This window comes from Coffea arabica, chromosome 8c (genome assembly GCF_036785885.1).
Source record: "Coffea arabica cultivar ET-39 chromosome 8c, Coffea Arabica ET-39 HiFi, whole genome shotgun sequence".
In the NCBI taxonomy this organism is placed as follows: Eukaryota; Viridiplantae; Streptophyta; class Magnoliopsida; order Gentianales; family Rubiaceae; genus Coffea; species Coffea arabica.
Window position 1 is genome coordinate 32,133,819 of NC_092325.1, and position 26,692 is coordinate 32,160,510.

Below are 26,692 nucleotides of genomic sequence, written 5' to 3' on the forward strand. Positions count from 1 at the left end.
GATAAGGTTTCGGCTCCCAAGCCTTCAGACCTAAAGGCAAAGGGTCATCACTCCCAAGGCCTTCGATCGGTGGCTCGAGTGATCCCTTAGGTAGCGCTATGGGCGCAGTGCACACCATCCGCCTACCCAAGGCAATCAATCCTAATCCTACAAGGCAGTGTGGGATAGCGCCCACGAAAAATAAAATAAAATGGGATAACAATAAATAAACGTGCACGTATGAAGTGCTCCCTATTTTGAGGGAAAGGGTTGAGAACCACGCGAGACTCTAAAGGTGACACACACCCCCCCAAATGCAATGCAAGGGCGAGATAAGTAAGTAAACATACATCCAATCAACCAATCATACATTCGTGAGCGAGGGAGTAATTTGAGACGCGAGTGATGCAAAATCCTAAAAAGGAAAAAAAATGCAACCCTAAAACACCCAAATGTGATACATGAAAAGGTTAAAAGAAGAAAAAGGTTGATTAAATCAAATTTGCTCGGACTCTCGAATGTCCCCAGTGGAGTCGCCAACTGTCGCGCCCCATTTTTTGATAAATAAATAAAATGGTTTAAAAAATGTGTTTTTGTGATTGAAAAAAATGAATTGTGATTTAAAAGAAAAATGGGTCTAAATGGGGTTTTGAGAATACGACGATTTGACCCAAAATGTAGTTTAAAAAGGGTTTTTGAAATCAAAATCGGAGTCGCCACTTGGTAACGAGTTAAGGTGTACCAAGTCACCTAAAAATGAATTTTTTAAAGAAAAATAGGAAAAGGTAGTAAGAAACCCCTTTTAAACGACTCCTAATCCACGTAAACCAACGAAAAAGGTTCGGGAGTCACATTTGACGAAGGGGAAGGCAAGGATAAAAATCCAAGGCACCCCTTCGACCTAGCCAAGGCTAGTTGCGTGATTTAATCAAAGATTTTCTTGTTTTAACCAAAGAATTTATTACATTTGGATGCACTACATGAATGCAAACCCTAGACCTAGGGGTATTGGGGGAAATTTCTCTTCAAAGGTTGAGTGGTGCCAATCACATTAATTGTGAAACCCAATGACGATCCTTTGAAGAAGTCACGAATAATGCGAGTGGGATGCAAATGAATGGAATGCATGTATGCAATGTGAAGGCATGAGTTTGAAAAAGTAATAAAAGACAATAATGTGTAATTGAGAGTGTGCACGTGAGTGGGCAAGGTGCGGTATGTGAAATGATAATATGGAGTGCATGTGTGCAAGTAATGACAAAAGTGCTCGTGTGCAAGTGAAAATATAAAGGTGCACATGTGCAAGATGAAAGTGTGATAAGAGTATAAAATGGTAGAGTGGATGCATGATCCTAGGGAATGTATACATATTGGGTACGGGGAGACCTAAATCGTGACTCAATTTGCCCTTTTATAGAGGGAATACAAGCGAGCTAAGGTTTAGAAAAAGCCACACTCGTCTATATCCCATATTTAAGGGGACTCTTAAGCAAATGAACCCTATAACTAGCATGAAATGCAAAAATCCTAAAATGGAGGGAAAAGGGGTTCGAGGGGCATGCAAAATGATAAAACTAAAAAGAATGCATGACATGTAATGAACATGCAAACATGTACTAACGAGGGGAAATCCCTAAGGGTCTAGCGTTGGACTAGCCCATTCTATGAATTCCGACTAGCGTTGGACTAGCGGAAACGTACATTCATCCATCACATTCATTCATGGCTATGAAAAGCGAGTAGACATGCCAAACACTCATAAACACATAGCACATAACATTTAGCATGCTCGACTAGATGCAAGGCCCTAACAACGCAAATTAACACTTAACACGTAGGCATGCAACCAAGCTAATGAACCTATTACATTCACTAACTAAAACAAAAGGGGAAAGGGAAAATGGACCAAATTGCTCGCCACAGCCCTATCTATTACAAGCCAAGAGGTGTACACATACCCCATTAAAAGAATGAAAAGCAAGAGTAAATGAAATAAAAGAATTAAGGAAAAACTAGTAAAGCAAGTAGACATGCAATTCTCACGTAGCACGTTGGATCACATAGGAGAGACAAAAAAGATAAAAGAAATTATACCTCCCCCTCGATGGTAATCAAATGAAATAAAAATAGCTTCAAAACAATAAAAAGGTCAAGGTACCACTTTATTTAAGAAAAAATTAAAAGAAATGTGCAAAACAAAGCTCACTTGATCATAAAGTCCCTAAAGTCATGACTTAAGCGCAATTGAAACAAAGCATGGTAGTTAATTGAAGCAGACAAACAATGAAATTGCAAAAACTAAAGCTGCCAAGGACCGAATTGAAGACCTTATTCAATTGGTTGGGTCAAATTGGCATTAGTTAGAAACCAAAGGGTCAAAGTGCAATTATTGAAAGATTTTTATGCACATGTCATGCAAGTAACGTAAGAAAACATTGGACAGCAAAGCTTCAACAACTAATGAGACTTACGGCAAGGCTTTGATGCATATTTTCATGCACAGGATTCCACCATTTCAGCAAAAACAGATTCATTCAATAGCCTTGGATTACTCCAATTAAACATGGCTGGATATCCCTTAACAAAGCCAAAAAAACTGGAAACATTTCATGCGAAGTAACATTCTGCAAACTTGCGGCTATGCAATCTCATTCAATTCCCTACTTATTTGGCCGAATCTATATTCATGCAAATAACTCAAGCACATCTTCACTCAATCAAAAAAAAAACAAAATGCAAAGGCTTGAAACAAAGATAGAGGAAAGGTCAAACAGGTTTTTGAACTCAAGAAAATAAAAATAAAAAAAAAGATCTGGACAACACGCTGACTTTGAGGAACAAGAACTGCTGCAATTTTCCAGCTATGATTAACTACACTTATAGTGCTCATCAGACGCAACTTTCTCATATAAACACGGCTAGCTTTTCAGCCAAGCAGCAAAATTAGGAATATTAGATAATGAATCGTGCGGCAAGACTCAGCCAGTGGGCTATTCTGGGAAGAAAGACAGCGAAACATAAGGAACATGAAGCTTTTCGAGTTTTCAGTGCAAGTATGCAAGTGTGTAGGAAAAATCTGAACCAGGCATTAGGCTTTGATCTTAATCAGCGAAAAAACATAGAGGTTCAATCATCTAAACACGCGAGCTTTTGGCAAGAAATTTTCTGCAATTTTCTGGTTTCATTACCAAACAAACAAATCATGCAAAATCATCTTCTACAATAGCAAAATGCATAACCTTTATTTGAATCTAACATCAGAATTTGCACAAACATAAAAAGAACCACAACCAGAGAGTCATCAAAAATCGACATGAGATAAGAGCCAGAGAACAAGTTCATCAAACCAAAAGCAAAAAATCTCACGGAAATCCTTCATTTCAGTCTCGGATCCTCATAAAGAAATTGTATTAATACCCAAGAAAGAGTCTAAGGTTACCTTGAACCATTTTTCAAAGTAGAATGATCATGGAAACCCTCCAAGAGGTCGCACTGATTCCAGAAATGAAGTTGCAAACTTCGTCGCCGATGTTCCAAGGTTGTTAATTCCGTGAGTTGGAGCTCAAATTCAGAGGCGCTAATGGTGTTTTATGAGGGAATTTTCAACAGAGAAGTTGTTCCCCCACAGCTGTATATAGTGCAGAAATGAAAAACTAGTTGAAAGGGTTAGAATCGAAGCGGGGATATGGATCCAAAGAGGGCTGCTAGATCAACCCGATACCGAAAATTTTCCAGAAATTTTCATGTTCTTGTTTCTTTTCTTCAGCCCCCGACTCTCTCGTTTTTTCCTTGTGTTTCTCCCGTCCACTCCCATAGCTCTCTCCTGCCTCCTTTTGAACTCCTTTCCCCTTTTTTAATCAGCCGCCACAATCAACCTCTCTTGCAGCCGTCACCTTCTCCAAGAATTCTCCTCTCGGCTGTGTTTTTTTCAGTCGTTACTACCCCTCCTTTGTTTCTCTCGTCCGACCCTTTTAGCTCCCTAAGCTTTTGCCTTTTCTCTAGCCCAAGCTTTCCTTTTCTACCCGAAGCCTCTCAGCAGCTTTTTCTTGCTTGTTTTTCTGGTTTCTGGTTCCTCTTCCTATTTCCAAACCCCAGCCGCTCTCCCTTTTCCTTTTGCTGTGTTTCTATCTCCCCGATTCCAGCCGTCATCAAAAAACTCCCCTCTTTCTTGCCGTCTCTTTTCTTTTTATAGGGGAACACCAGGTCCCTAAAACCCTCAGCAAACTCTTCTATATTTGCAGCTAAGGGCTGCCCGAACCTTTCTTTGCAAGCTGCGAAAAAACGCAGCTTGCTGTCGTGTAATCCTTTTTTTTTTTTTAAGTATAATATAAATAACAATAAAAAAAAAATAATAATTCAAACAAACTTAAACTTATATAAAATGTATAAAATTAATAACCAAAAGATAAAAAGCTAAGATTTTCCTCTTTTTCCTTTCTTTTTTTTTCCTTTTTTTTCATTTTTCAATTTTTCATCATTTTTTCATTTTTAAATAATGAAACTAAATCTGAAACAACTACAACATATTTTTTGAACGCTTTTCTTTTCTTTTTTTACTTTTTCTTTATGATTTTTCTTTTTTTCATTTTTTCATGATTTTCCTTTTTCTCTTTTTTTCATTCATTTTTCCTTTTTCTCTTTTTTTTCCAAGAAATTCTATGCTAAAAACTTAAAAATAAACTATAAACTAAAAACTAAAAACTAAAAATCGAATAAAACTAACACGACAAATAAAAAACTAAAAATAAACAGTAAATGAAATTACACCAAAAATTTGGTGTCTACAGGTTAGATGAGTGAAAGTTTTCCTTCTTTCTTGGCTAATGCTCAAGGTTAATACGATCTCTATTGCATAACAAAACTCGTGTTCAACAAGTCTGGATTGTGATGGTGATATTCAAATTTGACAACGGAAAATCTATGACCCAATCTAAACTCGGAGGTGCAAACTTCTTGATACAATTTTAACCCACAACCTAACGAGTCAGTGAACCAAGCTTTGATAGAAGGCACCACAAACAAGTGTGATTCTTGTTTGATAAGCCAAAACAAACACTTAGAGCTCTTCTAAGATGTTTAAAGGTAGTTACGAAAAGTTAAGAGAGAAACTCTCACATAATTTTTTGGACTAAAATGTTCAAACATTATTAATGAAATAACGTTGCCTTTTTCTAGGTTACAAAGACACAAATCCAAATAAAAATAGGAAAACCCTAGAATCCTGAACTACTTCGAACTACCTAAACTAATTCTAAATCAACTAGAAAAAACTAATTTTGGCACTATTGAACTTAAGCTGGCCGTACATATTATTATTAAATTACCAATAAAATAACAAACTAAAATACTTAATAAAACAGTCAACTAAAGAGGCGCATCCGAATCCACTTCAACCTTCACTTGAACTTGAACTATTGGATCACATGCTCTCATCAATGGTTGAAGAAAGTAAGAGAAGCTTCTAGTTTACCCTTGTGGTTTCTCTTAATTTTTGGCAAGCAAAGGAAGATGAAGAATTGTCGTTTCTTTCTAACTCTTTCTCTCGGCCAACTTATGGAAGGAATGTAACACTTTGATTCTTTTAGGTGTTAGTAGTATGCATGCATTAGGATGCATGTAAAGACAAGTGTCATTCATATGTTTGCTTTTTTTTAAATTTTAAATTTACCATGCTATTTCCCACAATAAATCCTTCATTCTACCTTGTACTAATGTTTTACAGGGTAGTGATACAATTTCTTAAAGTATACCTATTTATTCATTAGCTAAAAGGAGCAATTGAACTTATAAGTCAATCAATAATAAGAAGAGAAAATGCAACTTACACTAAGTTTTAAATAAGGCACAAAAATATTTTTTACGTTAATATTTTCGTGCTCTTACACTTTCTTCCCCTTAAAAGAATTTCGTTCTCGAAATTCTCACCTATTCTTGTAAAAAGTTCTGAATATTTCTTTTGCACCTCTTCTTCCAACTCCTAGGTTGCTTCTTCTGATCCGTGATATTTTCATAAATCTTGACTAAGAGAATTTGCTTGTTTCTTAATGCCTTCACTTTTCACTCCAAGAGCTGTATAGGCTATTTTTCATAAGATAAAAATTCATCCATTTCAACATTTTCAGGTTAGAGTACATGAGTAGGGTCGGGATGATATTTCTTTAATATCGAGACATGTAACACATCATGGATCTTGACTAGCTTGGCAGGTAACTCCAATTGAAATGCCATTTTACCGACTCATTTGAGTTTTTTCCCTTGTCCAACTTTAATGCTTCCCTTTAGTGGTGTAACTTTAAGGAATATTCCATTTCCAACTTCAAACTTTAAATCCTTCCTGCGATTGTCAGCGTAACTCTTTTGTCGACTCTGAGCGGTTCGAATTCTTTGGCGAATCAACTTTACTTTCTCATATGCCTTCTCAATCCATGTTCATGCTCATAATTTTTCTTTCCCCTATTTCATCCAAATAAATCAGAGATCAGCATTTTCTCCCATAAAGAGCCTCGTAGGGTGCCATTTGGATAGAAGAATAGTAGCTGTTATCATAGACAAACTCAATTAGTGTCATATGTTGATCCCAATTTCCTTCAAAATCCATCGCACACGACCTTAACATATTTTTAAAAGTCTAAATAGTTCTTTCAGACTATCCATCGGTATGTGGATGATATATTGTACTAAAACTCAATTTAGTACCCAAAGTGGTCTTGATTTATTGCCATAATCGAGATACAAATTGAGGATCTCTACCCGAAACTATACTTACAAGTATATCATGTAGTTTAACGATCTCATCTAAATATAATTTGGCTAATTTCTCAAGGGAGTATCTCATGTTCATGGGCAAGAAGTATGTCGATTTGGTTAACTGATCAACTACAATCCAAATTCCATCATGACCTCTTTGGGTGCATGGCAATCCTAATACAAAATTCATAGTGACATGCTCTCATTTCCACATCGGTATTTCTAAGGGTTGTAATAATCCTGCTAGTTTTTTATGCTTTACTTTAACTTGTTAACAGGTGAGACATGTTTGAATATACTGAGTAATCTCTTTCTACATATTATCCCAACAGTATAACCATTTCAAATCTTGGTACATCTTATTACTGTTGAGGTGCACCGTATACCTGGATCAGTGAGTTTCCTCTAGTATCTCCCATTTTAACCCTTCATCTTTTGATATAACTATCTGATTCTGGAATCTTACTACTCCTTCAGGTCTTATACTATAGTCGGGTAACTGTCCTCCCAGACCTTCTCTTGCCATTTTCACAATGTAGGGTTTTGCTTTTTTGTATCCTTAATACGTTCCAGGAGTGAGAATTGTACGGTAATATTTTCAAGAATCACTTTTTGACAGTCAAGGCAAGGATTCCACCTGCTAATTTCCTCTAGCAAGCTCCATTCTTTAACCATCATTCCTGCCCTTTGAACTTTTCTACTAAGAATATGAGTCATTACATTGATCTTTCCAGGATGGTAATTAATAGTACATTTATAATTATCTGAAAATTCCATCCACCATTATTAGGCTAATTGCTCAGATTATTGCCGAAAAAAAAGCCAAAACAACGTTGCTCTGACAATATAGCAGTATAAACTATGCCTACTGGGCTGACTCAATCCAGTAGGCAAGAGAATTCTTTCTTTTTTTAAAAAAGGTTTGGTTGCCAGGCTAACTTGCTTAGCAGCTACTAGAAATTTGTTAAGAAAAGCTGCAGGCTGTCTGCAGCTTAACTTTTTTTTTTTTTTAAACTTGCACGCTGCCGGGCTTACTAAGCCCAGCAGCCTGTAGCTTAATTTTTTTTTTTAAAATTAAAAACTTATGCTACCGAGCTTGAAGCCTGGTAGCCTTTGTGGTTAATTTTTTTTTTTTTAAAGTTCAAACATAAGAAAAAAGGTCAAGATAAATTTGTTAAATCAATTATTTTTTAAAAAAGGCCAAGTAAGCCCGGCAGCCTGCAAGTTTTTTTTTTTTAAAGGAAAAGTTAAGAATCGACAGCCTGCAGCTTTTCTTAACAAATTTCCATAGCTGTCGGGCTGACTTTTTAAAAAAAAAAAAAAAAAAGAATTTTTCCAACAGGCATAGACTACAATGTTGTCAGAACAGCATTGTTTTGACTTTTTTTTCCGGCAATAACCAGAGCAATTAGCCCCATTATTAGTGCAAATTCAAATCATTTTGAGAAAATAAGTACTTGAAACTCTTGTAATCCGTATATATTTCAAAGGTCACTCCATACAAGTAATTTCTTCACTTTTTCAGAGCAAACACGATAGTAGCTAATTCCAAGTTATGCATTGGATAGTTTTGTTCATAGAGTTTTAGTTTTCGAGAGGCATATACAATTACTTTTTTTTCTTGCATTAATCCACACCTTAATCCTTCTCAAGATGCATTTGTATATATTGCAAAACTATCTTTTCCATTTGATAGTACTAAAACAAGTGCCATAGTCAACCGTTTCTTGAATTCTTGAAAATTAGTCTCGCACTTGACATCCCCTAAAAACTTAACATGTTTCTAGGTCAACTTGGTTAGAGGTCCTGCAATCTTAGAAAAGTTCTGAATAAACAGACGATAGTATTCCGCTAAATCCAAGAAACTACGAATTTTAGTAGGATTTTCTGACTGTTTCAGTTGATAATGGCCTCTACTTTAACCGGATCCATAGTGATTCATTCCTTAGAAATGATATGCCCTAGAAATGATACATTTTCTAACTAAAATTCACATTTATTGAGTTTAGCATTCAGCTGATACTTCCTTAAAGTTTCTTATACTACCCTCGGATGCTGCTTATATTCTTCTCAAGTTTTCGAATATACCAAAATATCATCGATAAAAATCACTACAGATTAATCCAAGTATGGCCTAAAAATTCAATGCATTAGATCTATGAATGCTGTTAGGGCAGTAGTTAGTCCAAAAGGCATCACTATAAACTCATAATGTCCATATCAAGTATTAAAGGCCGTTTTGGGTATATCTTCCTTCTTAATTCGCAGTTGATGATATCCGTACCTAAAATCTATCTCAGAAAATACCACAATTCTTTGAAATTGATCAAATAACTCGCCAATATATGGCAAGGCATATTTATTTTTAACTGTAACATTATTTAACCTCCAATAATCTATGCCTAGTCTCAACTCTCCATATTTCTTTTTGAGAAACAATTCTGGCTCTCCCCATAGGGATACACTTGGCCATATAAAATTCCGTTTCAATAAATCTTGTAACTATATTTTTAACTCCTTAAGTTCTACTAGTGCTATATGATAAGGTGTCTTGAAAATTGGGTTTGTTTCAGGCATTAATTCAATTTTAAATTCTACCTCTCTCTCAAGAGGTAATGATACTAATTTTTCAAGAAAAACATCCGGACAGTCCCTTACCATTAACACATCCTCAACCTTCATCTTATCCTCTGAGGTGTTAATTAAATAGGTAAGATTGTCTTGTGCCCCTTTACTCAACAATTTTCTAACTTGGATCTCCGAAATAAGGGCAAAGGAAGCCAATCTACCATTCACATCCAACCTTAGGGTTGCTTCCCCAAATATACAAAATTCAACTACTTTAGTTCTACAATTCAAATGGGCATGATACCTGACTAAACAATCCATACCTAAAATGACATCATAACTCTGAATGGGTAGGGTTATAAGATCTGTCAAAAGTTCTCTTTCCAATCCATATCTCACAATTTTTATAAATGGTATCAGTAAACAAGCAATGTTCACCCGTAAGCATTCTAACTTCTAAATCGTGTGATAATTTTTCAAGTTTCAAATTAATCCCACACATAAAATCAAGAGTCACAAATGAATCAGTAGAACCAGGATCAATCAAAATTCTGACCAAGAAATAAATTACAGGGATCGTACCTTTAACCACTTCGGAGGATTCCGGATTATATTTTCTATTTATGGCATACACCCTAACTGGCGTCCTTGGCTTGTTCTCACCTTTGGTAGACTATCTAGAGGTAGTTCTATCGGGTTATGGAGCATTATTGTGCTTAGGGGGCTATTTACGACAATTTCTAATTTGATGATCGACACTCTTACAAAATAAGCACTTTCGCCCCTTTCTCCAACAGTCATTCTTCGAGTGATTAGTCTTTTCGTAGTATCCTCAAACTAGGTAGGATATCGATATCTGGTTTCCCCTCGAGGCTCCTCCAAACTGTTCTCCTTGCGATTGAGCTCTTCCTAGTGGGGCCCCTCTTAGTTGGACTCCTCCTATTATCCTTGAGCCTATAGTGGGAATCTCTCTCCACTTGCTTCTTTTCCAAATTTAGGTGATGGGATGCCTTCTCTTGATTTTCCAGAGGTACTTGCCATACCCCCTCTTTTGTGCTTGAAAGATTTTAAGTTGAGACTTTGTACTTTCAACTGATTGGGTTTTGTCTAGAGCCTTAGCGAAGGTGTTTACTTGGACCGTGGCTAAGGCTTCCTGGATTTCTAAATTCAGTCTTTGAATGAACCATCATTTTCTCTTTTGCTCAATGGCGACTAATTTCGGGACAAAATTTGACAATTTAGTAAACTGTACCTCATACTCATCGACACTCATTGTTCCCTACCGAAATCGTAGGAATTCATCCTCTCACTTCTCATGAATAAAAGGAGGAATGAACTTTTTGTTAAACTCTTGAGTGAAGTTCGCCCAAGTCCAAGGGACTCGCTTCCTTTCCCACCTTGTTTTATAACATTCCACCAAGAACGAGCCACTCCCTCACACTGAAATATCACAATTGTCACTTGCCTTTCCTCCAAATACCTTAGAGCAGCAAAAATATTTATCATACTTTTGAGCTAATTCTCAGTCACTTCGAGGTCACAACCCCCTAAAAATTTAGGTGAAGAAAATTTCTGAAAATGCTCTAAAGCTTTATCTTTCCCTATCTCACGATTTCTAGGCTGTTGTGCAGGTCTGGGTCTTGGTTGTCGATCCTATTGAGTTGCTAACCTTTCTATAAGGTTCGTCATATGATTTAAAGCCATGGCTATCTAATTCCTATATCAACCCTTGCTTCGTGGGTTAAAGCAGTCGAGGCTTCTTGCTCCTCCCTTTGTTCTTGGTGTTGTCTAGGCCTATCCCGACATCGTTACTCCCTAGACTCCATATCAACGTACAATCGTTCTCTTCATGAATGAATAATGACTAGTTATGCACACAAATAATAATACTTACAATATTATTGAATGCACATTTATTTCCTTATTATGTCACAATAGCACCAAATACATCACAATAATGCCAAATACATAACCATTCAAATTGTCACAAGTGAAGCCAATCACAATACATAGCAAGTTCAAGAACAATTGAAAAGGAACCTCAAACAACACAAATGCACATGATACCACAACAAAATATACAAAAGTTCCTTCCCAACCATCCCGACTAGCGGTACAAAAGTTTTAACCTAACATAAGACTACTAAATCCATAACGGAGCTAGTAGATCCGATCTCTTCAGTTGATTCTGCCCCATCTTCAACTCTAGGGATTTCTTTTCTTTGGACTTCTTGGTCTAAGTTCACATCTCTCATGCTTTCCTCCATGACTTCCTCAATTATAACTTCACATTCAGCCAAAATTCCTTCAGTCCTATCTCAAACCTATCTTAGGATCCTAGTGAGATGATCGTTTGTTTCCTATAGCTATTCAAGCAAAGCATTGGTTTGTTCCTGCTCCCCTGTCACATTAGACTCCAACTCTCGGATTCTACCATTTTGCATTCTCACAATTCTCCTCATCTCTTGGATTCTTGTATGAGCCTCCTCATTTGCCCTCCCAAACCTCTGCCTTTCATCCACTATGGCAAGTACCACTTGATCGGGATACGAGTAGATTCTCTAACAATCACATCGACTAGTCATCCTACGTCCTGGGACGTACTACCGAAATGGCGCACCAGGTCCCTCCTGAAACAAGAGGGTCCGTTGAGAATTCTGAGGCACTCTATGTCTGCAATTTCCTTCCATTTCCTACAATCACAAGTTAAATTAGGCTCTCAATTAGATTTTCCCCTAGAATCTTGTATTCAACATTCTCCCCCCCCCAATTAAACCTTTAACTTACTATGATTATATAATTCCACAATTTCCCAGATCATTTCAATCTTAGACTTCAATACCACTTGTGATGACCCCACCTCCCCTAGAATTTAGCGGATCGCCTGTCTAACTCTTGTCAGGACTCACTTCGCTAACTTTCCAAAACATATTAACTAATACAAAAGATTCATATAATCCTATTTACATCTCAAAAGGAAAAGGAGTTCAAATTATAAACTTAGATCACCACTACATGTCTAGTCTATTACAAATCAAAATTTCGAGACTTAAGTCAACTATTCCTCGTCTCTCTTACCTGTCGTCCCTATAAAGAAAACAACTAACAGATAAACTTATGCCCAGTAAGGTTCCAAACAGGCAATAACAACTATTTGTCAACCAACATATCAGTTAATAATAGTAAAACAAAATTCATAAGTTGCATTAGCAACTTTAAAATAAAATATCACAATTCATTAAAAGGATACGAGTTCACTATGGGAGCCAATTCACTATCATCGCACAATCCACCGTCAATTGTCCAACGATCTACTTCATTCAATAAACAATTCAATAATCACTAGTTACAATGTAATGTAATATTCGAGTATACCACGATTTTACATACCGAAAAGCCCATAAATCTCCCATGGATCAACCAGGTTGCACCCAAGGATCTGGCAACCAAGGCTGCTAGCCTACCCAACTAAACTTGTTGTCGGCTTGAATAGGTCGTCTGGCAATGGGTGTTAGGGTCTAGTTCAGCCGATATGGTAAAGTACACACTCAACCTACAATACATGCACAAGTAATATAACTTTTGGAACAATAACTTTTCAATTTCACTTGAAACAAGGGCAATAAAGTAGACCCCTTCCAGCACCTTTATGTATTCAATGGATTCATTATAAGACATCCAAACCTTCCATTTTAATTTTAACAATCATAAACCAGTCAAGCATACATGAAGTGTCCATTAAAATCATTTAGTCATAAATTACAGTAGGAACACTCATTGATTTAGATTCAAATCACGTGTTGTCTTTGGGGTGGAGTTCTTGATTAAACTCAACTCCTGAAATCCAACATAAGTATTTATAGTTACTAAATTTTCTCAAATTCTTATTCTAATTTACTAATTTGTGTATTTTCTATTTTAATCTAATTAACAAGTTTAACTTATTTAAATTTCTTCAAAAATCACGATTTTGAGTCATGATTTAGTACTTAGTATTTTGTTAAACTTTATATATTTATAAAATAATCCCAATTTTTCTTCAAACTTACATTTAGTGTTTATTTCTTACATAAACCGATTATATAATACATGCATGTCAAGATAAATGAAGTAAATGGCATAGGGAGTGAATTCTTAGTAAAACTCAACAAATTTCTGGAACAAAATTGAAAAAAAAATTGAGTTCATTCTCCATGGTTCAAATAGAATTTTCCAGCTTTGACGTTTCTTCCAAAATCATCCTTTCTTACTTTTAACTCAACAAATACCACATGCATGTTTAGATAAAAGAGGTAAATGGTATACGAAGTGAGTTCTTGAACAAAACCAACAAAATTTTGGAGTTAAAGCTGCAAATTCTCAGCTTCACTCCATCGGCCTTCAAGCATCAACGTAAATAGAAATTTCAGCAAGATTCCTTCAAAAATTAACACTTGTCTCGCTTATATTCAAGCAAAACACTACATGCATGTCATAAAGAGAGAGATAGGAGGTATATAAAGTACATTTAGAAAAAATTCAACAAAATTTTGAAGAAAATAACTGAAAAAATGGCAGCTTTATCCTCTGGGTTGTCAACCAGCACTTTGTCCAGAGATTTCCAAGTTTGGATGAACTTTTCTTTAGCTAAAATTCTCTTTTCTTGGTTCTAATTCAATCTTAGACATTTGTAACCAATGGTAGAAGGAAAATAAAGAAGAACTTAGCAATTTACCTCTTGTTTCCCTACGGATTTGGGTTGGAAGTTTCTGCCTTTTCTCTCTCGGTTTTCTTAGCCAAGATGAGTGAAAGTTTTTCTTGTTTCTTGACCGATGCTCATGGTTGAAGAAAGTAAGAGAAGCTTCTAGTTTACTCTTGTGGTTTTTCTCGGTTTTTGGCAAGCAATGGAAGAGGAAGAATTGTGGTTTCTTTCTAACTCTCTCTCTCTCAGCCAACTTATGGAAGGAATGCAACACTTTGATTCTTTTAGGTATTACTAGTGCGCATGCATTAGGATAAGTGTGAAAACAAGTGTCATTCATATGTTTGTTGTTTTTTTAAATTTAAATTTGTCATGCTATTTTCCCACAATAAATCCTTCATTCTATCTTGTACTAATGTTTTATAGGGTAGGTGATGCAATTTCCTATGGTATACCTATTTATTTGTAAATTAAAAGGAGCAATTGAACATATAAGTCAATCAATAATAAGAAACGAAAATACAATGTGCACTAAATTTTAAACAAGAAATGAAAAAAAAAATTTTACGTTAGTATTTTCGTGCTCTCACAATCATAGCTAGGGCAGCATGGCTTTAGGTAGAGCTCTAACATTTGGTTAGATGCTTGGTGGCTTCTTTGGTAAATAGGTGGTATAGACCATTTTGCATTGTAGCCAATGCATGAATACCAATTGATGCATTAATTGGAACAATTATTTTAGAAAATACCTTAATGACAAATCTGCTACTGGACAAACCCCTTGCCTCACACTTGAACTTAAGTCACTGGCAAACATGTAAATTCAAAAATAGAGTTACAAATGTAATTGCAAATTCCACAATATGGTAAATGTTTCATTGGAAAATTGGATATACACACACAATATCTACCTGAAAAACACAAAAAGAAACCTTACCTCTTCAGACACTACCTTGGTAATATGAAGCTTAAGCAACTCATCCAACCATACATTGTCTCCATTATTGTAGGTTCCTAAGAAACTACTTAACAAAAGCTTCAAAAGAGCAAAAGGCTTTCAGTTTCAGTTCAGAGATGCTTTCCAAGAGGTCCCTCATCTTCCATCCATTATTGGCTCTGTTTGGATTCAGCATTTTTTAAAAAATAATTTTTTTATCTACAATGCTACAGTAATACACAAACAAAAATAACTCCAAAAATATCATATCCAAACAATATATTAAAAACAACTCCAAATATACATTTCGTTTTATATTATATATATATTAATATTTATTTATTTATATATAATATTTTTTATTTCAATTTTGTTTTATAATATGTATATTAATATGTATATTTCAATTAAGTATATTAATATGTATATTATATATATTATATCAAATGAAATAAATATATATATTCATTTATAAATATTAATATTTTGTTTAAAATATATTTATATATTTATATAAATTTATAAATATATTTATTTCAATTTATAAATATATTTATTTCAATTTTTTTATAATATGTATATTAATATATATTAATATGTATATTTCAATTATGTATATTATATTATATATATAAATTAAAGTAATATTAATATGTATATTTAACTATGTAAATTATATATATTATATCAATTGAAATAAATATATATATTTATATATAAATATTAATATTTTGTTTAAAATATATTTATATATAGTTATAAACAAATATATATATTTATGTAAATATAAATATATTTATTTATTCAAATTTATAAATATATTTATTTCAATTTTGTTTTATAATATGTATATTAATATATATTAATATGTATATTTCAATTATCTATATTAATATGTATATTATATATATTATATCAATTGAAATAAATATTATATATTTATGTAGTAAATATTAATTTTTGTTTAAAATATATTTATAGATATTTATAAATATATTTATATTTATATTTATATAAATATATTTATTGTTATATATTTATATAAATTTATAAATATACTTATTTCAATTTTGTTTTATAATATGTATATTAATATATATTAATATGTATATTTCTATTATGTATATTATTTTATATATATATTATATTAATATTAATATGTATATTTCAATTATGTATATTAATATGTATATTATATATATTATATCAATTGAAATAAATAAATATATTATATATAAATATAAATATTTTGTTTAAAATATATTTATATAAATATATATATATTTCAATTTTATTTTATAATATGTATATTAATATATATATTTACATATATATATTTATATATGTATATTAAATATATATATTAATATACATATTATAAAACAAAATTGAAATAAATAATTATTAATATATAGAAACAGAGCCAGTATATATTTTTAAAAAATCCAAAAAAATTATAAATTATAAAAATACTCAAAAATATATTTTAAAAATACCTCTAAAAACAATCTCACAAAGCATCTACAGTAAAAGTTTTCATATAAAGTTTTTAAAAAACACCTCCAAAAACAACTAATCCAAATGGAGCCAGTATTATATTAAAGAAGCCTTAACTGCTCACTCTAATCATCCAACTCTTTAAAGCAACTCAATTGATTTTGTAAATGTTCAAAAGGGAAAAGGTTTGCAGTTACATTTCCACCATCAAGCACTGAATTAATCTTGTTCTCAATGCATTCATGTGAGCGTACACGTGCTTCAATTATTCAATTAACCTGTCGAAGTATTTGCACAAGCTCAATTAGCAATTACAAATCCATAGAAGAACCTCTTTGCCTTAACTGCATTGCTAAGGGCTACTTTGAAGAGTAAAACTGAAACAACCGCCCCATAACTACACATTCACAGTGTGAGTATCACCCCACTAAGGGTATGTGGGCAATGCACACACCACAATGCATACCATGCTGGTACTCTAACCTTAATGACTTGTACACTACTAATGTATTGCCTAAAGTGCCGCTCAAAAGATCAAAAGAAATTTATCCACCAAACAAACACCAATTCCATTTTATATATACTAGGGCTTAAAATACACTCAATGCGTGTGCAATAATAAATAAATATTTAAAATTTTTTAAAGATATTTATTGAAATTATTTTTTATGAGATTTGGTTTATATTTTTATAATACATATAGAAAATTGACATTTACATAAATAAAATATACAAACAGACTATTATTTGGCAGATAGCAGTTATAAAATGAGAGGCATAAGTAACTATCGTTAAAAGATAATTTAGAAAAATCATACGATGACAACTTTTTGTTTATACCAAAAACCTCCCTACACTTTTATATATGATATAAATAGAGATAAAGGCAAATTTGAAAACATACAAAGTTATCATTAAGTTAGTATTAATTATTTACAAAGGTTTTATTATTGTCAAGATAGGATATTGTTTTAAAATTTAAAATTTGAGCAAAATCAGCACCGTTAGGGATTGGATATTTCCCGCGGTCCCGCCCCATCCTTACCTCAAAAATTCTTTTGCAATTTCCCCGCTCGCTGCCATCATTTTGAAGCGTAGATGAGTTGTAGAGAGGGGAATTGACAAGAGAATGGAGATGGGGTATGATTATGATGAGCAGAATGAAAAACATCAGCACCATGAAGCAGTAGATGGGCTGTTCAATCTTTTCAATAAAGCCAACAATGATCTCGCCATGCTCCATGACAGACTTGACAAGGAGTTCAAGCAAATCTACCCCGATAATGTAAGTTTTCTTGAAAACCCTCCAAACCCTTTTCACATTTCCTATCGAATTTACTTTTATGAACTTCAAGTTTACTCTTTATTTGTGGGTTTTTTTTGGCTTTTAGGCAAACCCAATGAAGCTTGTGGCCAGAATCAAGAAAATTCAGGAGGAGGTATCATCCCTTAATGAGCAGTGTCGTGAACTTCTTGCAGCCAAGCAGGTAGTATTCCTTTTTAAAATTTTGGTTATTTATTTGTGTATTTGTTTTTTCATTTGGGAGTTTTTTTTCTGTCGTTGAGTAGATTTTGTAGGGTTGGTTTTATACTTGTTTATGATGCAGATGAATGGAAATCTGGATTTCTAGGTGGCATTGTATTTTTCTAGAATAATTATAATTATTAAACTTTTTTGGGATGCAGAATAGGTCTTCAAAATCAGATTATGATATTGACTTGTTGAGTTTAAGTGAGGAAATCTTGTTTGAAAATGGGATTTTTATATAATTTTGGAATCATAAATGACTAGAAGGTATGGTTTGAGCAGAGTTAAGATAATGTGGGTATTAGGTCAAGAAATTGAACTTTTGACCGGCCCTATTTCAGCTTTCAAGGTTCTAAGAGAAAGAAGGTGGAAGGGAAACCAATGAAGTTTGCTGTTGGAATCCAAATGTTTTAAATTGGTTTGACAGTTTCACATTTTTTTGAGAGAGTATTATTCGCGTTGGTTGTGATTGGACTGATGCAAGAACTTTATTCAGACTTTTGGGTGCTCTTCTGAAGTCGTAATATTTTCCTTCCCTTACATTTTCAGGATTTAATTGACAAAGCCAGGGTAATCTTGGTTGGAAACAGGTCATTACTGCAGAGGCTTCAAGCGTCAACAGGGGTTCCAGTTACTGATGATTCTAATGATTCTGCATACACAAACTTCAATCAGGTAAGATGTCATTGCGGCAGAAATTTAGTGCAGCTTCTATTCTTTGCAATGGTATGTCAACACTTTAATCTTCCCACACATGTAAACTTACTTGCTTTTTGATACTGTGGATCTTCATGCAAAAGGGATTAAATCATTCTTCCCTATCTTGGTTATCTTGTTTCGGTTTTTATTTATTTCTTCTTTGAACTCCACTTTACAACATGAGTATGAAGGAAATAAAATTCTTGACTTGTGTTGGTGTTCACGGAAAATAGTAACGAGAAATCATGAACCAGAACAATCAGGAATATTTTCTTCTTCACTAGTTTGACTTTCAAATTTGAACCCATCAAAAGGGATTTTTATTTTACTGTAGAAGTAAAGGTGAGAAAACATAATCCTTTATGTTTTTCTCTTGTTTCTCCTTTTCTCCCACAAAATAGTAGATCGTTATGTTTTCTCCTTGTCTTATTCTTCTTCTGGAAGTTCAGAGGATAATAATAGACAATGAATACCTGCATGGACATAGTCTATGGCCCCAGGTAAGTATATACCTAATAGACATGGCTTTATCTCTGGGTGTTAGTATACATTGATGTTATTCAAACTTGTAAGAACAAAACTATTTGTCATCTATGTTTATCCTTGCTATGCTTTGGGTCTGCATCAATTTGTGTCATTTTTCATTTTATGCTATATTATCCATGTAAGAATAGCAATATAAGAAAGCAATCCTTCCTTTCCTCTTCAAATCAGAGCTTAAGTCTATGAGAAAGTTCGTTAATATCCCTTCGGCACAAATTGATCAGAACTAGACCTTCTCATCACTTAAAACTGAGGAAAAATAACAAAATCTGTGAGTTCTATACTTTACAACCTGAAGGTTGTGATTTCCAAATGGTGTCTAAAGATCTTGCACCATTTGCCAGCAAGCAACCAAAATTTTATCGAAGGCAAGGTTTGTCATGTAGAGCACCAAGGGAGCAAAAGCTTTATGCCATGCTTCCATCTGCCTCATATTGCGTTATCTGCTTTTAGTTTCTATCAGAAATTTCGTGGCCCTTATGTTTTCTGATTCATAATCTGCAGATAATTGAGGAGTGGACAGTTCAAGTGAGATCAAGAACAGGTGATGTATTGTCTATGCCATTTTCACTTATCCTGGAAAGAAAGGAGAAAAACAAAAAGGTTACATCCATGATAGCTCATACCATAGTCTCTCAGAGATAGCACATACTAAAATGGTTTGACAGTTTTGACTTTTCACAACCAGTAAGGTGTTAAAAGCATGACAAGGCAGTCAAAATACTTATGCAGGGGAATCATACCCTATTATGTTTACTCTTGGGGCAATCAACGACAAATCTAGTCTGATGCTATTTCTGTTATGAAAACATTTAAAATGATAATGGTCCTCCAATTCCTAGATTTTTATTGCGTTGGCACCCACAGTTCTCTGTCTCCTTTTCTTCTTTCTGATGATTTCTAATCGTTGCCCTAAATACCTTACCAAACTGTAACTTGGTACATCAAGCCTGAGAAGAAGTCCTTTAACTTGCCTAAAATCTGCTATACAAATTTAATTAGCTTCATCTGCTATTAGAGTGATTGACCAGTAAACTGGGAACCAGCATGCAAGGAAACAGGCGTGGGTGGGGGAACATCACTAGACCTAAAGTGGCTCAATCTCAATCTTGATGTAAATAGATTGTGTAGGGGTTTATTTCATCTGGTTGGCTATATTTCATGTGCTGTTGTAAGTTGGCAATTACAATGCTCAAATTATCTAGTGTACAATAAAATTCATTGGGTCAAAATTTTTGGACCATTTCTTACGATGCTTAATAGTGAACCGATCCCTTATTATTTGATTTTGGCATGCTTGTTAGGAGTTCAGTTATCTTCAAAAAGTAAGTATGCTATCTGGAGCTTCAATGTTTTGTCAAAAGGGCTACCAGCTAGATATTGAAGGGCTCTATGGCTTACTTCAGCTTGTATGTGAGGAATATCATCAACAAAGAAAAGATTCTGCCTTGATGGATTTGACCTATATGAGTCGGGATAAAATATAAACTGCTATGTGCAAAAGCAATTACCAAGCAAGTTATAGTTTCATTTATCTTGCAGGATATAGTTTCTTCATGTGCAGATTCCCTCTGCAATGAATGTAATACTGTTTATATTGCCGAATTTATTTCTAATAATCTTGAAAAATGTTCCAACTGGTAAGCATGTGTACATGGTTTCATAAACCACAGGGAAATAGTAATCTCAACATGATGGAATGTCATTAACTTCAGTGTCATATGAAGAGATCTCTAATTTTGCGAATGAATCTCAATGTTGCAGGTGATGAGAAGCAGGAGTCAGGTCCTGAAGACATAAACCATCTGCTCTTCTCAGCAATCGTTCCAGGCAACTGAAGATTTTGTTTGTTTGTGCGCACGCATGCGAGTGTGTGTATGTGTGTTCTTTTCTTTTCTTTTCTTTTTTTTTTTGAATTTTATTGGTACATAATTAAAGATTTTGACTAGTCATTGTTCCCAAGCTAGTCGAAGCCAGTTCATTAACCTCTGAAGTTGGTAAAGCTGTTGCAGTGATACTTGAATTTGGGGTTAATTCCACTTTGTCCCCTCAAACTTTGGGCGATTACCCACTTCAGTCCCTTAACTTCAAAATGGGACACTTAAATCCCTAAACTTATGAATTGCTCCCAGTTAAGGAAAATTGTTGACAGAATCCTGATTGTCGTTGGTGGTCGAAGTGCGTGGCAAACACTCTCCGTTAATGAAGATGGGGGAATATTGTTACTGAAAATGATAAGGACATAAACGTAAATTTGGGTCGTAAATTAAGGACAAACAAAGACAAATTCCAGAGAAGGGAAAGTGCGAAACAGTCAGAGAGTGGTCGTTTCTTTCCTCTGTCTTGGATGAAAAAATAGAGAGGAGGGGTAAAACCAAAGTGTGTAAAAATCCGAATGATTGTTGCTGAAAAACACTGAAGATTGCAAGAATGGGAAGAAAGCGAGTCAATGTGAGAGAAAAAGCGTCCGCGTCCGCAGCGAAACAATGGAAAGCAAAAGAGAAGACAAGTACTGGTATGAGAAAAATATTTTAGAGTTTTTTGTGTACTTTAATTGAATTTAATAATTGGAATTTGGGTAAGAATTTACGGTAGCAGTAGAAAAACGTTTTAAAGCCATAAGGATTGTTGAAAAGTTAGGGTTTTGGATGGTTGTGGAATGCATGTCCAAGGCATTATATATTTTTGATGGTACTGTTAGTGGGTCTGCATATTTTACTGAAAAGTGAGTGTTGTGGGAACCCTAATGTTCCTTCTGTTGAAGACATTGTGGTCCCAAATGCTAAAAATGTTGTTAATAATTAATGGGTTAATTATTAAAGATTTATTTTTTTATTTAACCAGAGTGTGGTCCAAATGACATTTTGCCCAACTCATTTTCCTTGGCGATACACCATCAGGGTGAGTTCAGAAGCTCTCCCAGCAAAGAATACGTGGGAGGAAGGGTAGACTATATAGACAACTGTAATGCTGAAAAATGGTCACTACAAGTGCTTGATGAATGTGCAGTAAGACTAGGATACCCGAAAGATGCTCGTTTTGGGTGGTATGGTAGGATTCCTGGTATGCCGCTTGAGACTGGACTATATTTTTGCATGTGTGATTGGGATTGTGATCTTCTAGTAAACACATTGCCACTGAATAGAGTGGCAGAGGTTTATCTAGAAGTTGGCACTGATGATAATCCAGTGAGGTTTCAAACTCAAAAAACAGAGTATGTAGACATGCCTGAAGGCCACAAAACTTCTGCTAAGCAGGATACAAAAGATAAAGAAACATCTGAAATGGACAGTGACATAGCAATACTGGAAGAAGTTGACTTCAATGATATGGACAACAGAAGGAAAAATGTGGCTGATGACAACAGTAATGAAGTTGCTACAAACAGTCATGAGAATTTTGATTCCAAAAGTCATAATTTGCAACAAGAAGAGGACAACAAGAGAGATAATGCAGGGGAAGAAGCACAAATGGCAACTGATAATGATATCCAAGCTGATGAGACTGATGTGCAGGCTGATAATAATGTGCAGGCTAATGATGATATGCAGGCTGATGACAAGTTCGATGATCCAGATTATACGGGGCAAGTTGAGGAGGATGTTTTATTTGATGAAGCCTTAAAGATTGGACAACAATTTGGCGTGCATAAAGGAGCTCCTGAAGTTGGACCTTCTACCAGCAAAGACAGAAGAAAGAAGAGAGCAAGTAGGGAAGGAGAAGCTGTTGACGAAGTAAATATTTGTGATGAGCCTGACATGTTTAATGTGGAGGATATGCAGTCAGAATATGAAACAGATTGTTCTAGAGAGTTGAAGAGTGAGAGTGAATCCGAAGACGAAGATGGTCGTAAGAGAAATAAGAAGCCTAAATTTTCAGTTTTTAATGAGAAAACTGAAATGAGAAGTCCAAGATTTAAGGTAGGCCAGAGGTTTTCATCAGTTGTTATTTTTAGGTTGGCTGTTAGAATCCAGGCTATTATGGAGGGAAGGGATGTCCAATTCATAAAAAATGACACATATAGGGTACGGGTGAAATGCAGAGGCTGTGAATGGCAAATTTTTGGCTCAAAAATGCAAGGTGAAAACACTTTCCAGATCAAGACACTTAGCAAGGAGCACACCTGTGGACGTGTCTTCCATAATAGAAACATGACATCAAAACTAGCTACCAGGTTGTTTGTAGATGAGGTGAGAAAAACACCATCCATGACAGTCCAGGAGCTCATGACTAGGGTGACTGAAGAATTAAATGTAGATTTCAGTCTTAAACAAGGCTATAGGACAATGAAAAAAGTAAGAGACATAATTGAAGGCAGTCATGAAAAACAGTATGCATTGTTAGAGGACTTCTGTGGTGAATTGAGGAGAGCAAATCCTGGATCGACAGTGTTCGTTGAGACGGATGAGGATGAGGATGGGATTGTCAGATTCAAAAGGCTTTACATGTGCTTAGAGCCATTGAAGAGAGGATTTCTAAAGGGCTGTAGGCATTGGATTGGGTTGGATGGGTGCTTCTTAAAGGATACATATGGTGGACAACTACTTACAGCCGTGGGTATGGATGGGGATAATAAAATGTTTCCACTAGCTTTGTCAGTTGTTAGAGTGGAAAATTATGACAATTGGAGCTGGTTTTTGGGATTGCTTGTACAAGATTTGGAAATATCAGATTCCAGTAATTGGTGTGTCATGACTGACAAGCAAAAGGTATGATAAATTGTATTAGCACTTATTTATACAGCAACTTTTTATTTAATAACTCAGGTACAACTTTTTATTTAAGCCAAGTTGTATTCAAACGTGTACAGGGACTAGTTCAGGCAGTTAGAGACAAAATGCCACAAGCTGAGCACAGGTGTTGTGTGCAACATCTATACACCAATTTCAAACAGATTCATAGAGGCCTGGCCTTAAAAGAAAGACTTTGGAAATGCGCAAAAGCTTCTTATGTTACCCACTGGAAAGTCGAAATGGAACAGTTGGGGCAAGAATCTGCAGCTGCGCATTCTTGGCTTGATGAAAAAGATCCCAAAACTTGGTGTAGAGCCCATTTTAGATGTGGATTGGATTGTGATATTTTGGTGAATAATATGTGTGAGTCCTTTAATGCAGTAATTTTAAAGGCCAGGTCACTACCAATCATATCCATGCTGCAAACCATTTATTTGTACCTGCTGAAGAGGATGGAGAGGAACAGGGAAGCAATGTCCAAGCACGAAGGTTAAGACACATTTTATTTATTTACTAGTATTAAGGTCAGTTCATAATTTCTTTGAGAAATTTATGACCAATTTATTGTTTTCATTTTGTATTCAGGTCTTCTTTGTCCAGCAATATTTGAGATATTGGAAAAGGCTAAGCAAGAGCAGTGTATGTGCATAGCGTCATATGCTGGGACAATGAAGTATCAGATAAGCTGTCCATTTGGGGAGCAGTATATTGTTGACATGGCTGCCAAAACCTGTTCATGTAGAAAGTGGCAATTAAGGGGAATACCATGTGGCCATGCTGTAGCTGCCATCAACAGGAGACATGAAGCACCAGAGAAGCATGTTTCCAACACCTACTTGAAGATCACGTATCTACAAAGTTATGAACCTGTACTTAATCCAATCAATGGTCCTAATTTGTGGGAGCACATAGACCTTCCAGCAATGAAGTCTCCGACTTATAGAAGATTTGCTAGAAGGCCAAAGAAAATGAGAAAAAAGGCTTCAGAAGAAGACAGACGGGACAGCTGTGTCAATCAAACTAAACCTCACAAGGTTAGCAAGGTTGGCACCATGATGAGCTGCAGCCGCTGCAAAAAATACGGACATAACAAAAGAGGATGTCCGGATAAAAATAAGCAAACCACTGAGGGGACAACTACAAGTTCAGCAAAGGAGAACAGTGATATTGGAGATACAGGCCCATCTATGCAGCCAAGTACTAACGAGGCTTGTCCAAGTGATGTGACCGTTGACATACTTGGAGTAAGTACGCAACAGAGTCACACAGGTCCATCTCAAAATTTGGATGCCAATCAGCCAAAACAAGGGGCACAAGAACCAGTGACAAAGAAAGGAAGAAAATGCTCATTTTGTCGTAAGCATGGTCACTCATAGAATAGTTGTAAGTTGAGGCAATGGACCTTTAGGAGCTCACTGGACATGACTGGAGACTTGGGATTCAAAACTGTAAAAATACGGTCTGATGATCTGGAAAACCCATATAATCATGCTCAAAATAGTTCTGGGCATGTGGAAAAGAGTCCTACAACAACTCATGTAAGTGGTCTCCATACATCAGGTCTTTATTTATGGGTGTCATGTCTTATTGATTCATGTTATGTGCTTGTTTGCAGTTAAGCTCCAAAGCTGATGGTCGCAAACTTTATTCCCACAGCCACGGAGTAACGATGAGAGCACCACACTCATACGTGGACTTGGGGACAGCCTCTCATTCCAGCAGTGGACTTAAGCCAGCACAATTCACATGGCAAGGTAATTTGTGTGTTAACCTGTCTACATTACAGACAGCTGCGGGACATGCGAAGGAGTCACTTGGAATTGAAAATGTGCAGCTCCATGGGGATGGAAACCAATCTGTTAAGTTGGGAAAATTGCAGCAATAGGCCAAATAGCCTTCAAGCATGAACTAACTGATGCTGGACAAACCAACTCAAGAATTGTACAGGCATATAGCCTTTTTTATTTTGCAGATACAATCAAATTGGGCAGTAAAAGCCTCTGTTTTGCTAGTCCAGATGTGGCGAACTTTTGTTCAACTCATATAGTCCATTGGAACTAAGAATTTTTTTGTTAATATGGAATTTTTGTTAGCCTCTGTTTTTGGTAGCCTCTGTTGTGGAACTCATATAGCCTTTGTCTTGCTAGTCCAGATGGGTGAAATTCAGAGGCTGTTAATGTGGAATTTTTGTCATTCCTGGTATTGCTATTATGTATTGGATGATTTGTTGAATGATCAAAGGTTTTTGCTGAAAATTTTATGTTCTGAGTTGATTGCTGTTGTTAATGTGACATAGATTACTTGCAATAAACTTTACAAATTGGGACACTAAAATCCCTAAACAACAAATTCTGATTACATAGCAGGTCCAACGTTCACAATTATGGGACATAGCAGGTCCACTATATCCCTAAATTTGATACAATACATTTAAAACCCATCTACCACCACTCAGGTCATTTCACAAATACATTCATCAGACAAAGCTTTCACCAGTCACAAAAATTCAAAACAATGTGGTACATGTTCACAAGCAAGATGGTTAAAATCCCGACTGTATAATAACGCTGAAACCCGCAAGCGGGATTCTGTGTTTTTCCTACTTCAACGTTACCTCGCATGCGGGTTAATGTTATATTTTATGGCGAGAAGAAAAAATTGGTAATTAGGATAAAAATATGTATAAAAATAATTGGATAACGCAACCGACCCAATTAACCCATCTACCACCACTCAGGTCATTTCACAAATACATTCATCAGACAAAGCTTTCGTCCTGT

General features: G+C 35.1%; 2 protein-coding genes across 2 annotated transcripts; both read left to right on the top strand.

Moving 5' to 3' along the window:
• The first annotated feature begins 17,357 nt into the window (after positions 1–17,357).
• On the top strand, positions 17,358–21,333 carry LOC113706522 (uncharacterized). Its single transcript, XM_027228444.2, has 5 exons — positions 17,358–17,694; positions 17,801–17,896; positions 18,487–18,612; positions 19,684–19,723; positions 20,944–21,333. Exons 1-5 carry the CDS (start codon positions 17,539–17,541, stop codon positions 21,015–21,017), a joined length of 492 nt encoding a protein of 163 aa, XP_027084245.1. The 5' UTR covers positions 17,358–17,538; the 3' UTR covers positions 21,018–21,333.
• Positions 21,334–22,361: 1,028 nt separating this feature from the next.
• Positions 22,362–26,167, top strand: LOC113706312 (uncharacterized). Its single transcript, XM_027228185.2, has 4 exons — positions 22,362–23,888; positions 23,990–24,401; positions 24,498–25,450; positions 25,528–26,167. Exons 1-3 carry the CDS (start codon positions 22,404–22,406, stop codon positions 25,286–25,288), a joined length of 2,688 nt encoding a protein of 895 aa, XP_027083986.2. The 5' UTR covers positions 22,362–22,403; the 3' UTR covers positions 25,289–25,450; positions 25,528–26,167.
• Positions 26,168–26,692: the final 525 nt, after the last annotated feature.

Bases quoted from the DNA above. Each gene is read 5' to 3' on its own strand.
- LOC113706312 (XM_027228185.2), top strand. From the start codon at position 22,404: ATGCCTGAAGGCCACAAAACTTCTGCTAAGCAGGATACAAAAGATAAA. The intron at 23,889-23,989 runs GTATGATAAATT...AAACGTGTACAG, and splicing joins TCATGACTGACAAGCAAAAG to GGACTAGTTCAGGCAGTTAG. The intron at 24,402-24,497 runs GTTAAGACACAT...TTTTGTATTCAG, and splicing joins AGCAATGTCCAAGCACGAAG to GTCTTCTTTGTCCAGCAATA.
- LOC113706522 (XM_027228444.2), top strand. From the start codon at position 17,539: ATGGAGATGGGGTATGATTATGATGAGCAGAATGAAAAACATCAGCAC. The intron at 17,897-18,486 runs GTAGTATTCCTT...TTACATTTTCAG, and splicing joins AACTTCTTGCAGCCAAGCAG to GATTTAATTGACAAAGCCAG. The intron at 18,613-19,683 runs GTAAGATGTCAT...CATAATCTGCAG, and splicing joins CATACACAAACTTCAATCAG to ATAATTGAGGAGTGGACAGT.